Source organism: Rhynchophorus ferrugineus, unplaced genomic scaffold (assembly GCF_030347505.1).
Source record: "Rhynchophorus ferrugineus isolate W39M unplaced genomic scaffold, kcgeb_rfMv2 rfM7, whole genome shotgun sequence".
NCBI lineage: Eukaryota > Metazoa > Arthropoda > Insecta > Coleoptera > Curculionidae > Rhynchophorus > Rhynchophorus ferrugineus.
The window spans coordinates 29,153,894-29,168,476 of record NW_027472586.1 but is presented as its reverse complement, the minus strand read 5'-3'; the positions used below and the strand labels follow the sequence as shown (position 1 = coordinate 29,168,476).

The window sequence follows — 14,583 nt, the reverse complement described above, 5'->3', positions numbered from 1 at the left end:
TTTTGTGAACAGCATCTGGCATACTTTAGTGGCACGTCAGGTATTTTATTTTTCTATTTTTTTAAATATCTGTATCGTTTAGGTAATCTAATACCTGTGATTTATTTGTATTTTCAATGTGAAGCTCCTTCTGATATATTGAAATCTGCAAGTAGTTCCAGTCGCGGTTATTCATATGCGACTTTTTGGCTATTTGCGCTTTAAACACTTTCAAAACTATAATATTGTATCTTCTGTCAGATAAGGGCTCCTCATAACAGAAATAATGAAATGAGTGAAAGATGAGTGCCTTATAACTATGTTGTATTACACCAACCTAGATCAACGAGTGAACACTTGTCTTTCATTGATTACTAGGAAAAAGAATAACGTCTCTATTGATTGACAGAAGGCCCTAATAAAATTGGGTATATTCGTGAGAACCCGTTCATGTTGCTTGAGAGAGGGCTTGTGTGGCTTGTCTTAATCTATTCTATTTCCTGTAATAACTATAGAATTAAAAATTTGCGGATAAAGCGCTTGACAGCTCTGATTTGCATTTCTCTCTATCAGTCTCTGTGAATTTTGTACAACATTTTATTGGATTTTAAAATATAGGAAAATGTATTGGTTAATTGGAAGAATCAGTATACAACAAATTCCTATTATACAAGCAAGAGTTGAAACTTATGGGGACTTGGTAAGAACATACGGAATTTCATTATGTGGATGTTCCGTAAAACCTAATATAAAACAAATTTTCCAGAATAAAGTCCTGATAAATATTGTAGAAACACCTAGATACTACAGGAATGATTACTAATATCGAGACCAGAGACCAACTGTCAGTCTGGAAATAAAGAGAATTATAAGACATGAGAACAACATGAGAACATTTTCACGCTAATATCAAAGTAATACTTGGATAACGCCAGAATAGGACACAGACTCAAAAGAATCAAACCATTTGATATTTTGTAGTGAAGTGCATTTAATAGAAAAACAGCAGTGTTAATACATAAACATTATTACATTAGAGACCAAGATACGGTCAATGGATCCTCTTAGAAATATATCTAGTTTTAAGTTATGACAAAGACAAATTATAGGTTATTCGGCAACGACTAGTAACAACGTAATAAATAAATTAAAAAAAAATGGATTAACCTGTACCAGGTGTACCGGAAAGTCATTACCGGAAAGTCAATAATCAGCAAAAATTGAAAAATCTTTTTCTAAATTAACTCGGTATTATTCTGTTGATTTCTAAAGGAGAGAAAACAATGTTGTAAATAAAGTACAATTTATTTTCTCTCCTTTTTTCGTAAATTCATCCACAAAGACAAGTTTGTTTATTTAAATGAGTAATGAAAAAACTATATAAAGTGAAAGAAGTAAAATATAAATAATATAAAATCAATACATAATGGTGAAAATATAATGAAATGAATCAAAATAACTAAGTAAATCGTATGTCTACTTTTTCTAGTATATATTTCTTTATTGGACCCAACTGATGACTATACACACGACATATAAGAATTCTACTGTTCGGATCTTAATCCATTATTATTCTGTTTCTCAATTTCGACACTTGACTGTTCTTAATTCTTGACTTCCATTGTTTCTGATTCTTATTAACTCTGCTTCTCACTCTGTGTTCTTGCTAACTCTACTTCCCACTCTCTATTCTGGGCAAATCTTGTTCTTATTATCTGTTCTGGCTAAATCTTGTTATTCACTGTGGATGCATCATGTTTTGTAGCTGATTCATATGATTATGCAGTTGGTTCAAGAAACCCTTTTCTGTAACCCGGTAAAGTGATTTTGCAGCACGATAACTCGCCGTCTCATAAAGGATAACCGGTCAATGATGCGTCAAAAGTACTTGGACGGAACATGTAATCGCAACCTGTTTGTTAATGTTTTGCTCAAGGCACAAACGTTTTTTCTTTTGGATTGCATCCATAAATTGTCAGAAAGAAGGTATTTTTTCGAAAAACCGCTAATGACTTTACGATACACCTGGTATTTAATGAGTTTTACTATTTTTTTATATGTTATTTTTTATTTTCAGTATTGTTTACTAATTTACTAACTCTAATGCAATACAGTATCTTGTACCTTCACTTGCGAAACCTGAGATTAATACATTTCAAGCTGATCTTAAAAATTTACGGAATATACTTAAATAATAGTTTTTACTATTATAGTTGCCATCATATCTTCAGCAAGAATGCTTTATACTATATTGTTTTATATTCTTCTAATAATTCAGTATTATTATGTTGTAATGTTGCTAAGGGTATAACAATATACTTCAGTTTGATGAAAATAGCTAAATTATTTTTTAAAACAGAATTGCATATAGTCCAAAATATATATTAAAACTAGGAAGTTATTGATTGGCCTTATTTCGAACTTATCGTTGCAGGGTAAAGGACGAGAGGGGTAAGGGCCCCACACTGAAAGAAGAACGACTGGGTTCGGATGCGAAATGGAACGGGATCGTCGGCGATCTGGTCAGTGGAGCGGCTCACATGTCATTCGCGGCCTTGAGCGTCTCCAGCGCCAGATCGGAAGTGATCGATTACAGCGCCCCCTATTTCTTCAGCGGCGTCTCTTTCATCGCGGCCCCGCAACAGAGATCCGATATTCCGTTAATGGCTTTTTTATTGCCATTCAGTTTGGAATTATGGGTCGCCATCTTGATAAGTAAGTAATGGTAATCCGGCATTATTTCATAGAAAAAATCTCTTTAACACATTTTTATTCTCTCTTCTTAAAATATAATTTCGCCAGATTTCAAGTTAGCCTCAATTAAGCTTTCGGTCTTAGTTTTTTTAATATTTAGCACTCTCTAAAGTATATTTAAAATTCCTTTCAATTTTTGTTAAAATATTAAAACAATTATTCAAAGTTGAACGAAACGAATTAAATGTTTTATCATTCTTGTTTATTTTAACGAAGGGTCATCGTTTGCTGCTGGAAATATTCTCATTCGCGAACATTCTCAGCAATAAAATTATATGATCGGCTTGGATAGGCAGTTGTAAAGGCGACAGGATGGTCCTCCTACTGTTACGATATTCGCAGGTTCGCATTCTGCTGGGGCATGGTCGTGAATTTATGTTTGTGTTCGTTCCACTTTTGTAATTGTCTTTAGGCAATAGTGCAAAATCTGACAAGGAAAATGATCCCAGTCATTCCAGCAACCAGGCTGGGTAAGACCTGATATCTTCTGGGATGATCTCCCAGTTGGTCACCAGCCAGGACTGTTGTTCGGAGCCCAGGTTACACGTTAGGTCCAGCCAGATTAACTCCAGTTGGTAAAAAGGACATAAAATTATATAAATAATGATTTTAATATTTTGGAAGTCCTTATTTTGAAACAGTTAACATAGAATACCTCGATCAACCAAATAGTTTAAGAAGAATATGTTGTCCTTTGACATTTTATCGAAACTGGGAAAAGAGCAATAGGTAACAATGGTCAAATTCGAAAAAATAATCAGCACAATTTGAAAAATCTTTTTCTAAATTAACTCGGTATTATTCTGTTGATTTCTAAAGGAGAGAAAACAATGTTGTAAATAAAGTACAATTTATTTTCTCTCCTCTTTTCGTAAATTCATCCACAAAGACCAGTTTGTTTATTTAAATGAATAATGAAAAAACTATATAAAGTGAAAGAAGTAAAATAGAAATAATATAAAATCAATACATAACGGTGAAAATATAATGAAATTAATTAAAATAACTAAGTAAATCGTATGTCTAGTTTGCCTAATATAGATTTCTTCATTGGACCCAACTGATAACTATACACACGACATATAAGAATTCTACTGTTCGGATCTTAATTCATTATTATTCTGTTTCTCAATTTCGACACTTGACTGTTCTTAATTCTTGACTTCCATTGTTCCTCATTCTTATTAACTCTGCTTCTCACTCTCTGTTCTTGCTAACTCTGCTTCCCACTCTCTATTCTGGACAAATCTTGTTCTTATTATCTGTTATGGCTAAATCTTATTGTTCACTGTGGATGCATCGTATTTTGTAGCTGATCCATAATATTTTGTTGTTGGTTCAAGCAATCCTTTTCTGTATCTCGGCGGGGAAAATTCTTCCACTTAGGCCTTCTCCCGTGGATGGACGGTTAAGCACGTGGTTACTGAATCTTAAGAATTGCTTGGGTATACCATGATCTCGGGCCTTTTCGAGTTTTTTGGTCATGGCCACAATAAGGGATTGTCCACCAGGTCTAACTTATACCCGTTGTTTACCTCTAGTACATGAACCCTCATTATAACAAGCATTCGAACAACGAGCCGATACGACATGCTTTTTATTAGCCATGTGCCTTCCATGTTCTGTGGTACCTTTTCTACAGTGACCTGACCTCATCAAACATTCGATACAACACGATATTATATCTTGTCCCAAATCATAATCTTTTCCAATGTCACAACTATTAGGAAAACTATGATCTAATAATTTAAACCCCTATATTGTACAAAAACAACTCAAAATTGGACAATTTTCTTAAATGTAGATAAATATAGTTAGTTCGCAACATATTCAGTTAATAATTCAGTAATATATTAGAAATAATGAACTAATAATGTTTAGTTTAACCCTTAACTACTAATCATACGTCTCCGTCTCAGAGACGGCATTGCATTTTCAATTTCTCACATTACCGCTACCTTATAATATTGGTGCTTGTCCTTTCGTGTAATTTATCACGTATAGAACTTATTTAGTTAGCCAGAAGTTGAGCGGTGTAGGTCGTTTAGTTTACGGAATATCTCGAGTGAAAAATCGACTACCATCTCGCAGACGTATAGTGAGTGTGTTAGCAGTAGGTTAATTACGAGGACTAACCTACCTGTATTGGCACAATCAGGGAATATAACATAGAAATTCTATCCCAATTTTACCCAATAGGAGGTGAATGATCCACAATGTATGAGACACAACTCTAGTTTGATATGGGGCAAAATTTAATAAGGCCGTTATGTTAGTGTTGTCTTCAACGTTATAATTCAGTCCCTGTTTTTTTTTTAGTTTTGTGATTTTGGTCAAATTTTTGGTTATATTTCGTTTTCGCTTCCACTATTATTCAATTTAGAATGATAACAAACCCATTAAAAATGTTAGTGTTTCTATTTTATTTCGATAGTTTGATCGATAAATATCAAAATGCTGAGTATCTGGTACTTGTATACAAAATTTTAATCAAAATTAAAACATGTATCTCTATTTCACTTCTGAATATCATATTCACTTTGCCATATATGTTATATATCGAGCATAATTGGACAAAAAAAATACAAGAATTAAACTTTTCATGTACATTTTTTTAAAATCAAATAGCTGTCTGGGAGACGTATAGTTAGCGCAAATCTACATATTAGGTACGTTAGTAGTTAATATACAGGGGTTTTAACAAATTTGATCGAAATATTAGTTTAGAATAGAAAATTTTAAACTGTTATGCTGTTACATATCTCTGGCTGCTTCATAATAGTTGCTCGTATCTTATAGGAATGTGGTTATGTTGGAAAATGAAAGAGTGATAATGATCCTTGCTACTCAGACCGCCCAGGTGCCTGTTAGACACCGTTTTCCGTTTTCTATCGTATTCACGCGACCAACGTAATTAATATATAGGTATACTTAAAGTTATCTTCAGATTATCTTCTAAATTCGGGATGAGAATGGGAATTAAATCAAATTAAACTTGTCTTTAATGCTAATTATTATAATCAATTTAATTATATATTTAAAATTAAGTTAATTTTATATTTAAATACACAATAAAATATTTAAATACCAAAAAATGATGTATTAGGTACTTCCATATATTCTGATAATTTTTTCACTACAATACGCATTCATTGAAAAAATTTGGTACACTATATATTAATCAAAATATTTTTCATAAGTTTCTACAAAGTTTTACGATCTATCTGGCAATATGACAGTATCGCGTGCAGTTCGACATTTCGGAGTCCTATGTTAGACCTGTGTCTGAAGAAGAGGTATTCAGAAGGCGTTACGTGAAGTGATTCCCATTCGTGCTGCAACTCTTACTCGTTATCGTTGGTATTTTTTGTAAGTATCATTCCATTTTTTCAATTGATGTCGGTAGACATCTAAAGTTACATTTTTAGTCGGTTTTAGTAGCTTATAATACTCTACACCTTGGTGGTTCCATCATACACATAGCAAGACCTTATGACCATAAATATTTCGCTTCGGTGGCGACGTGGTTGGGTCTCCTGGGCTAAACCATTAATTTTTACGCTGGCAGTTCATTGTCTTCGAACATTTTTGATCATCCAGTTCGTTTGTCGTCCTTCATGTTATTGTCACCACTTTTAAATCGTTCAAATCAAAACCGACAACTGAGATAGGAGGGAGCAGCATTATAATAAATTTATAAAAGTGTTTTTTTTAAAGAAATGACTAAAGTGATACAGTCGAATATATAATTTTGGACGTTCCATTATTAGCGTCCGTATCCATTAATTAACTCAATAATACAAAACTGTTATTTTATGTAGAGGAATGTCAGAACCATCAAATTTAACATTAGGGTTGAGTTAACAGTTGTTTATATTGATACTTTGAATTTTTACCAATTAATATCGCTGATACAAAATACACGCACGCACATTATAAATACCAATATACAAAAACGTATTAACTGCTACTCATCATATTTTTTCTCATTTAATTTTATTGAAACTTTTACTGGATCATATTTCCTGCATAACTAAGTACAGTCACGCGAGACTATAATAATAAATAATGAAACCATTACTTTAATGATATTTTACTCAATTATTATTCAGTTATTTTGACGATGGTCTTTCTTTGAATATTTCATATCAAATAACGAAAACGCACATTTCAATTCTGAACTTTAATTATAGTTACGGTAGTACCAATATACTGCCCGAATAGCCTTTCAAATATTTATATTAGTCGAAGAAATAATTTCTGTTTTTTTAATTAAAATTCCACTACTATAAAACTCCCCCTTAATATGGGTAATATTTTGCCACTTGTTAAGTCGAGCCTTGATGCCACTGGTGAAGATTCCCTATGATTTAACTGATATGCTAACGATTTTATATGCTTCTTTTGAAAACAGCATAATTGAATGGAGTTCTGCCTCAGAGCTAGGACTAATTTGTAGTCAGAAGATGCTGTTGTTTGACTCAATATTTGCTGCTGCAAATATGCTTGACGGCTCATTATCTCTTGTTCACGACCTTTGATGATGTAGTTGTTAAAGTGCTGCTGTTTTATACTCTTATTGGCGCTGTGCTTATGTGGATAACTTTATCAAGAATTTCATCAGCTCTTTCAGTGACTGAACAACTAAAATGTAACTAATCTTTCGCTATTAAACACAACAAAGCCGAGTGAACCATCTCCACGAAGCATATTTTGATTAGAATATATAGTACACTATATATCACTTATTTTTAAAAAGCCTACTGGCACTCTTTGCATAGTTGCAATAATATCGCAAAATATAAGGCACATTTCTTCATTCTCAAGTGTAAGCAACTTTTCACTCACAATAATTCTCGAAGTGTCAGCCATCCAGCCAGCTTTTCAACTGGGTAATTATAAACAATTCATGCATCCATTCTCTTTGGATGTATTAGTAATAGCAATTGTTGAAGTATATTTTAATAGTCTTTCAAATTCTTATTTCACAGATGTAATCCATACGTAAAAAGTATTGGTAGCAATGTCTGTTTAGATAAATTATGATGATCAATAAAATTATGAAACAATACAAAATTTTAACCTCGATCATATACCAACAAATGAATATATCAGTCAACATGCTCCGGGCCTAACTAATAAAACAACTTTTAGACAACTCTCGTTTAAGAGTCATACATCCGGTCCATTCTTTGTTTAGTTTTCTTATCTTTTCATAGAAAACTTTGGCTCTGATTTTAAAGTTTTACTACAGCAATAACATCGTTATTTATGCCAAACCTGTTCTTTGTAGTCCGTAGGAGCGAGATCTGGATTATACTCTGGCTGGCAAAGCAACTTGATTCGTATTTTTTTCAATTTGTTCCACATTCTATTGTTTTAAAAATAAAATAGTTGTTTTGCTAGAACCATTGATATTTTTAAGCTAAATGCCACATTATAGTGAAATATTGAAACCTGTCGTTTGAAGATGAAAATTACTATGTTAGCTTGAGAGGGCGATTAGGAGGTGTTATAATTTATATTATATTTTAAGCCTTTGGCTTGTTGAGCAATTGGATAATATTCTAAATATCGTATATACTCTATTATTGTATATATATATCGTACTATTTCAAGTTTCTGTTTATTTCAGGTTTAAACATCACAGCTATTGCTGTGGCAATTTATGAATGGCTATCACCATTCGGCTTGAATCCTTGGGGGAGGCAACGATCGAAGAATTTTAGCATGAGCTCCGCATTGTGGGTCATGTGGGGATTGTTATGCGGCCACCTGGTCGCATTCAAAGCACCGAAAAGTTGGCCTAACAAATTTTTGATTAACGTATGGGGCGGTTTCTCTGTCATCTTCGTCGCCAGCTACACAGCCAATATAGCAGCCTTGATAGCAGGGTTGTTTTTCCACAACACGGTCAGCAACTATCACGACAGAAGCGTAAGTTATCATAACATATATAGGAATAACATTTTTAAATCAAAGTTTAAAATGATCTCATAAAAGGTCAATTGAAAAGTCCCCGGGTTACCATAGTAAAACATATTTTTTGGCATTTTTGTTTTATTCAACATAAATCCCTTCAAGGGTGATACACTGATTATAGCGACCCTCCAACTTTTGATACCATTTGTGTAGTGCATTTTGAACTTTGCTTCAAAATAGGCCTCAGCTTCCGCGATCACCTCTTCATTCCACGAAAATTTTTTGCCAGTGAGCATCCTTTTGTGATCGGGGAACAGGAAATAGTCTTTGGGGGCCTGATCTGGAGAACACGGCGGATCGGGAAACAATTCGAAGCCCAATTCGTAGATATTTACCATGGTTTTCACTGATTGGTGACACGGTGCATTGTCTTGGTGAAGCAACAGTTTATTTTTCTTCAAATGCGGCCGATTTTCCGCGATTTCGCTTTTCAAATTGTCTAATAACGCTAGGTAATAGTCGCTGTTGATAATCCTCCCTTTTTCAAGGTAGTCAATGAAAATTATACCATGCACATCCCAAAATAGAAACGCCATACCCTTGCCAGCCGACCGTTGCGTGTTCCCACGCTTTAGAACGGGTTCATCGTTTGCAGTCCACTCGGATGACTGTCGTTTGGACTTCGGAGTGAAATGATGGAGCCATGTTTCATCCATTGTCACATATCGACGCAAAAACTCGGGTTTATTACGTTTGATCATCTTCAAACATTGCTCCGAATCATCAACTCGTTGTAGTTTTTTCTGAAGAAAGTGAGCTCGCGCAGCAGCCACTTTGCACAGAGCTTTCTCATACCCAAATATTCGTGAATGATAATGATGTACACATTCAGTTGATATCTTTAGAGTGTCTGCTATTTCATTCAGTTTCAATTTACAGTCATTCGAAATCATTTTGTAGATTTTTTAAATGTTTTCGTCCGTTAGAACCTCTTTTGGGCGTCCACTGCGCTTTTGGTGCTCATTTTACACGTCTAAACTTAGCATACCAATCCTTGATGGTTGATTAGTTGAACTTTTTGCCTCAACTGTATTTTTTCCTTCAAAAAGCAATATTTTATCAACAAGCAAAATTCTTTTTTACCCATTTTTTTACAATAACAAAAGTTGCTTCACTCAAAATGCTATATATCACAAATTAATTCTGTCAAATTTATACACGCAACTTTTGAGGGTTAAGGCTACCTAAAAAACATATGGATTTAGTTCTATTAGCGCCACCTATGTATCAGGCCGGTGACTTTTCAATTGATCTGTAATATATTTTATGTTTCTTTTACTATGTATTGTAAATTGTATTTAGTAACAAAGTATATGGAAATTCTCATTTAATGACATCTTGGCTATTCGGCATTTACTGGATATTACACCTTCCGAATATATTATTTTATGAATATTGAATTGTGTCTCATTTATATGATTTTGACGTATTTTATATTTCATTAATTGACAATTTTATTGAGTTCATCAGAATAAGACTTATTATTAAGTGTTTATTAGCATAAAGTTAGGATTTCCCCACAGTCACCTGTATATATGTTCTAAGCATCTTATAAATTATTGCAATGGACAGGAAGGGTATCGGGAATCAGGGCATGATAGTCATATTATGGCAGAATACTGCTGGTCTTAATGGTTGTCCAAAATCATGAAATACGTGGAATGAGATACCTCATATATAAAGCATCATCACCAGATAGCGTAACAAGCGGGGATATTTCTAGCGGGACAGCTGTAACAAATTTGTATAATCTATTTATATAATAACCAAAATATATTAATACAAACAAAACTTAGCTATTAACTTTCTTATTATAATTTCTTGCTGAAGATACTCAAGACAATTAATTTTATTTAAAAATACTGCCATTTGCTTACATAAAATATGACTGAGAATTTTAGTTATACTCTATATCATAGATAATTTTGGTAAAATATAATAAATAATATAAACAGACATTTAGTCATCACTCGATTAATTAAGATAAATTCTTATCTAAATAAAATAACTAAATAATAATACTGTTATCAAATATAATTTATTTCACAATTATAGTTATTCTAATGGAAATATTTTCGAAGGACTTCTAACTACAATAAGTACACAGTTACAATAGTTTGTAGGTTAGGACTGTGTTTGTCTTCTATGAGTAGAGTTCTAGGCGCATTTGTAGTTGTATCCCCTGGAAGTCTAATCCACCTAATTAACAGTTGTATATCGAAGTTATATATTTTACTATCTTTTGGACGCATATTTTAACATACCTTTTACGTTTAATTCTTGTGCCCTTCAGTAAACTGTTTCCTTATAAAGACATTTTGATATCACTGAATTTCTCCTTCGCTTGTTTTGTTAATACCTCATTTCTTGATAAAGCTAGGTATAATCACTGCAATCTTCTTAATGCATTTTATCAGCAAAATAGTGACAATTATTTCTCTCCTGAAACATTTTAAACCAAATGATCATGTATATTCTTAATAATTACACAGATATCTGTGCATATAAATCTTTTGTACTCTTCAATAAGATTCCCTACCATTATCATATATTAATTATATACTCACCTTTACTTGTTTTCACGCTCATCACCCAGCCTTCGAAATTCGCAGCAATAAATCATATCATATTCAGAAAGTTTAATTTTTCACAATTATTTTCAAAGTTCAGAATTTCATCATTTTTCAATTTCTTCTTCAATGTGTCAGATTTAGTTCATCCAAACCGAAGGTGTTATTAACCATTCCTGTTTCGAACATGAGGTATAATATATCTGTAACGAATTATTAATAAATGTAATGGCTAATAAAACTTTATCAATTGTTATTCCAACGTCTCCCTTTTTCCATCAACTTTTGTTGTCATAACACTATTTTTATTATCATCTTGCCATGAGTGACCATTGGGTGTATTGGTCCCATTCTGAAATATTCATGTCTCATCTAAATACCTAAATTGAAATAATAAGTTTTCTTTCATTTTATTTTATGCTTTTAAAAATTGTATTCCTTTAAAAGAATATCCGGAAGTGCCATTAAACCTCTTCGATGCTTTTTAGACTAACATTTTCCTTTGAAATAATTGTAGTAAATTATGTTTGTATTGAAACTCTACTCATGATCTCTGATCTTGATTATATTTTTCATTTTTGGAGATATTTCAGTGTTCATACTAATATTCAGTGCAGCTGCAACACGCTAAAAATATTTTCAGTACAAATCGCAGCAAATTAATATTTAACAGTAAATATCCTTACCTCTTTAACGGATTTTACTGGCAAAAGTGGGCCTCTATTATTTCGTTTCTGTTTACTGATTTTAGTTAGTAACTTTTTTTTGGATAGACTATAAGTTATAATTTTCGGTTTTCAAATTTCTCAAATTACTTTCTTCGAATAAAATATTATATTCGTACTTACTTCAAAATATTATTCGAGATTTTAATGTAGACTAAATAACTGCTGATTCTAACACCGAGCTGGTTTCCATATTTTTCTTTCTGATCTCTGAACATGAAGGATCAGTAAATATTGATATTATGAACATTTTATGTATTTTAAGAGATACTACTTAAATTAAAATTAGGAATTAAATCTTTACTAAAATTTTGATTAGGCAACGCTCTTCCACATTTGGTCTAAAGAACAAACCCTCCTGCCCAGAAGCTTGGTGTAGGAACTCATAAGAGGTTCCCTTAAGTATATCATTCCAAGTATAACTTCAATAACTATTTCTGGGCTAGAGTGGAACCCTTTGGAAAAGAATTCACTCTGTTTGAACCTTCATATCCTGAAAAATAACACCTTTGTTTTGTTTTTGCATTTAGTTTAAGATGTCTTACATAATTTGTATCATAGCATAGGAATAAAAAATACATTTTCCAGTTCCTGCTTCTGTATCTCCGACCCTCTAGTGATTTAGGTGGATAGCGAGAACGTGGCTATAATTGACTCATTTTAGCTCTCCACTCTATCTATCATGTCTATATCTCGTAAGTGTCAAGATATCAGATTGTTCTTTCAAATTACCATTGATGGAGACAAATTCAAATCTAGTATACTTTTTGAAACACTGTAAAATTAGGACATAAAAAACGAATACGTGGTACCATAATAAAATCAAATAAACTTTAGATCTTAATAACATAAGAGTAAATGGAGCGACTTAAAGACAGCACATTGTAAACCAGAAATTTTTTCATTGATTTAAAACTGTAACGGTGATGAAAAACTAAATATTAAAGCTTCATAAAGTTAGTACCAACCATAGTGAAAACGTCCACAAATTTATTAAATTTGCTTCAAAATATCAACCTTCGTTCCTTTCCGTGGATAGAACATTTTCCCACGTTTTTATTATCGAATAAAATCGACGCTTTTGCAACAATTACATCAGTAAATACGGAGCTCGGAAATAAATGGCAATAATCCGCAATCATTGAGTCGATAATCTCGATGGGATAAAAACAACTAAAAGTCGTCGATTTCATTCAGTTTGAAAAATAAAGCTGTAACGTGATGGATTATAGATGTTGTTATGTACAATTTATCAATTAACAAATCTAGTAACTTGTTCAAATGAAATAAACGTTCCGAAAAAACCTTAATTAACAAATCATTCGCATAAATAGCGCCACTTTATTTGTTTTTTAGACTGAAAATTATAATTGAATGCTTTTACATGTAGTACTCGTAAGTAGTGGATCATCTAGGCATTTTGATATTGATTTTTTTCGCTTGTAGGTAACCAGATTTATTTTCATTTGTTTAAATACAATAGAGATATATATGAATTTTAAGATGTGTGAAACAAATATCAAAGTTGAGCTCAATTCACTATGAATTATCTACATAGAGCAAGTGTACGCTGATATAAATTGCTTAAAAATATTAGGCAACAAGAGGAGGTCAATGTCATTTAGTTAACAACATGTACCGATGAGAATCGTCAAGCAAATCAATAGAAAATTTAATTTACATCATTTCAATCGAATAGATTTTAAAAGAATTGTTATTCTCCTCTCATTTGCTAACAAAGCATGTTATATTTTAGTGCGTCTAGTTAATACATATGTTATAAAGATTTCTGATTTTAAGAACATTGTCAGTAGTATACTAAATTGAGGAATCATAATTTACGAACTACCTACCAAGAAACGAAACTGTGTGGGGCGAGTTCAGATAAAAGAAAGTATACAGCAAAGAAAAACAAAGCTTGCTATATCTATTTATTCATCAATCATCATATTTGCCTTTTTTAGAACCATCAGCATTTTCGACGATATAATTTTGAGATTATCGATATAAAATTAAAGACATTCTCAAATGCCAATTCGAGTTTAATAACTGTTTTCACATACGGAACAAAATATTTTTGATACAAATGCATTTTATAGAAGAGGGATTGTGTTTATGTTTCATTTTAAGAGACTTCATATTTTCTGGATAGAATACTATATTATCACTGTTTAAGGTATATTAATTGATTATTTAACCTAATATTATCTATTATTAAAGCTATACCTATTCGAAGGTCTGTCTTACTGGTATGCTTCAGGACTGAAACAGAGAAACCGTTATTTAATTCATGCTTTAGACATTTTTAGACAGGTTGTACATGTATAGTTTATTATATCGTTTTCAAAAAATGTATCTCTGTGATCGCATATATCGCTTATATCTCTGTGATCAGGAATAATTACCAGGAATGTGATACATCATTACACTGTTCGCATGATTTAGCTTCATAAGACTATTGGTTAAAGAACTATCTAAACTAAAAGCTCTCGCTTCTAGAATAATTAGTACGGGAGCTAGCAAAGTAGACGAAACTAGAAATCTCTTTCACTCGTTCGGCCAGCACCCTCTGG

At 32.3% G+C, this 14,583-nt stretch overlaps 1 protein-coding gene across 2 annotated transcripts in view; it reads left to right on the top strand.

Annotated features, from left to right (window-relative positions):
* Positions 1-14,583, top strand: part of LOC143199482 (uncharacterized) — a 270,931-nt gene that overhangs the window by 202,783 nt on the left and 53,565 nt on the right. For both annotated transcript variants that reach the window (XM_076409316.1, XM_076409315.1), the window contains exons 9-10: positions 2,414-2,694; positions 8,369-8,670. In XM_076409316.1, the coding sequence (XP_076265431.1) occupies positions 2,414-2,694; positions 8,369-8,670 (583 nt within the window). The remainder of the gene's footprint in view (positions 1-2,413; positions 2,695-8,368; positions 8,671-14,583) is intronic.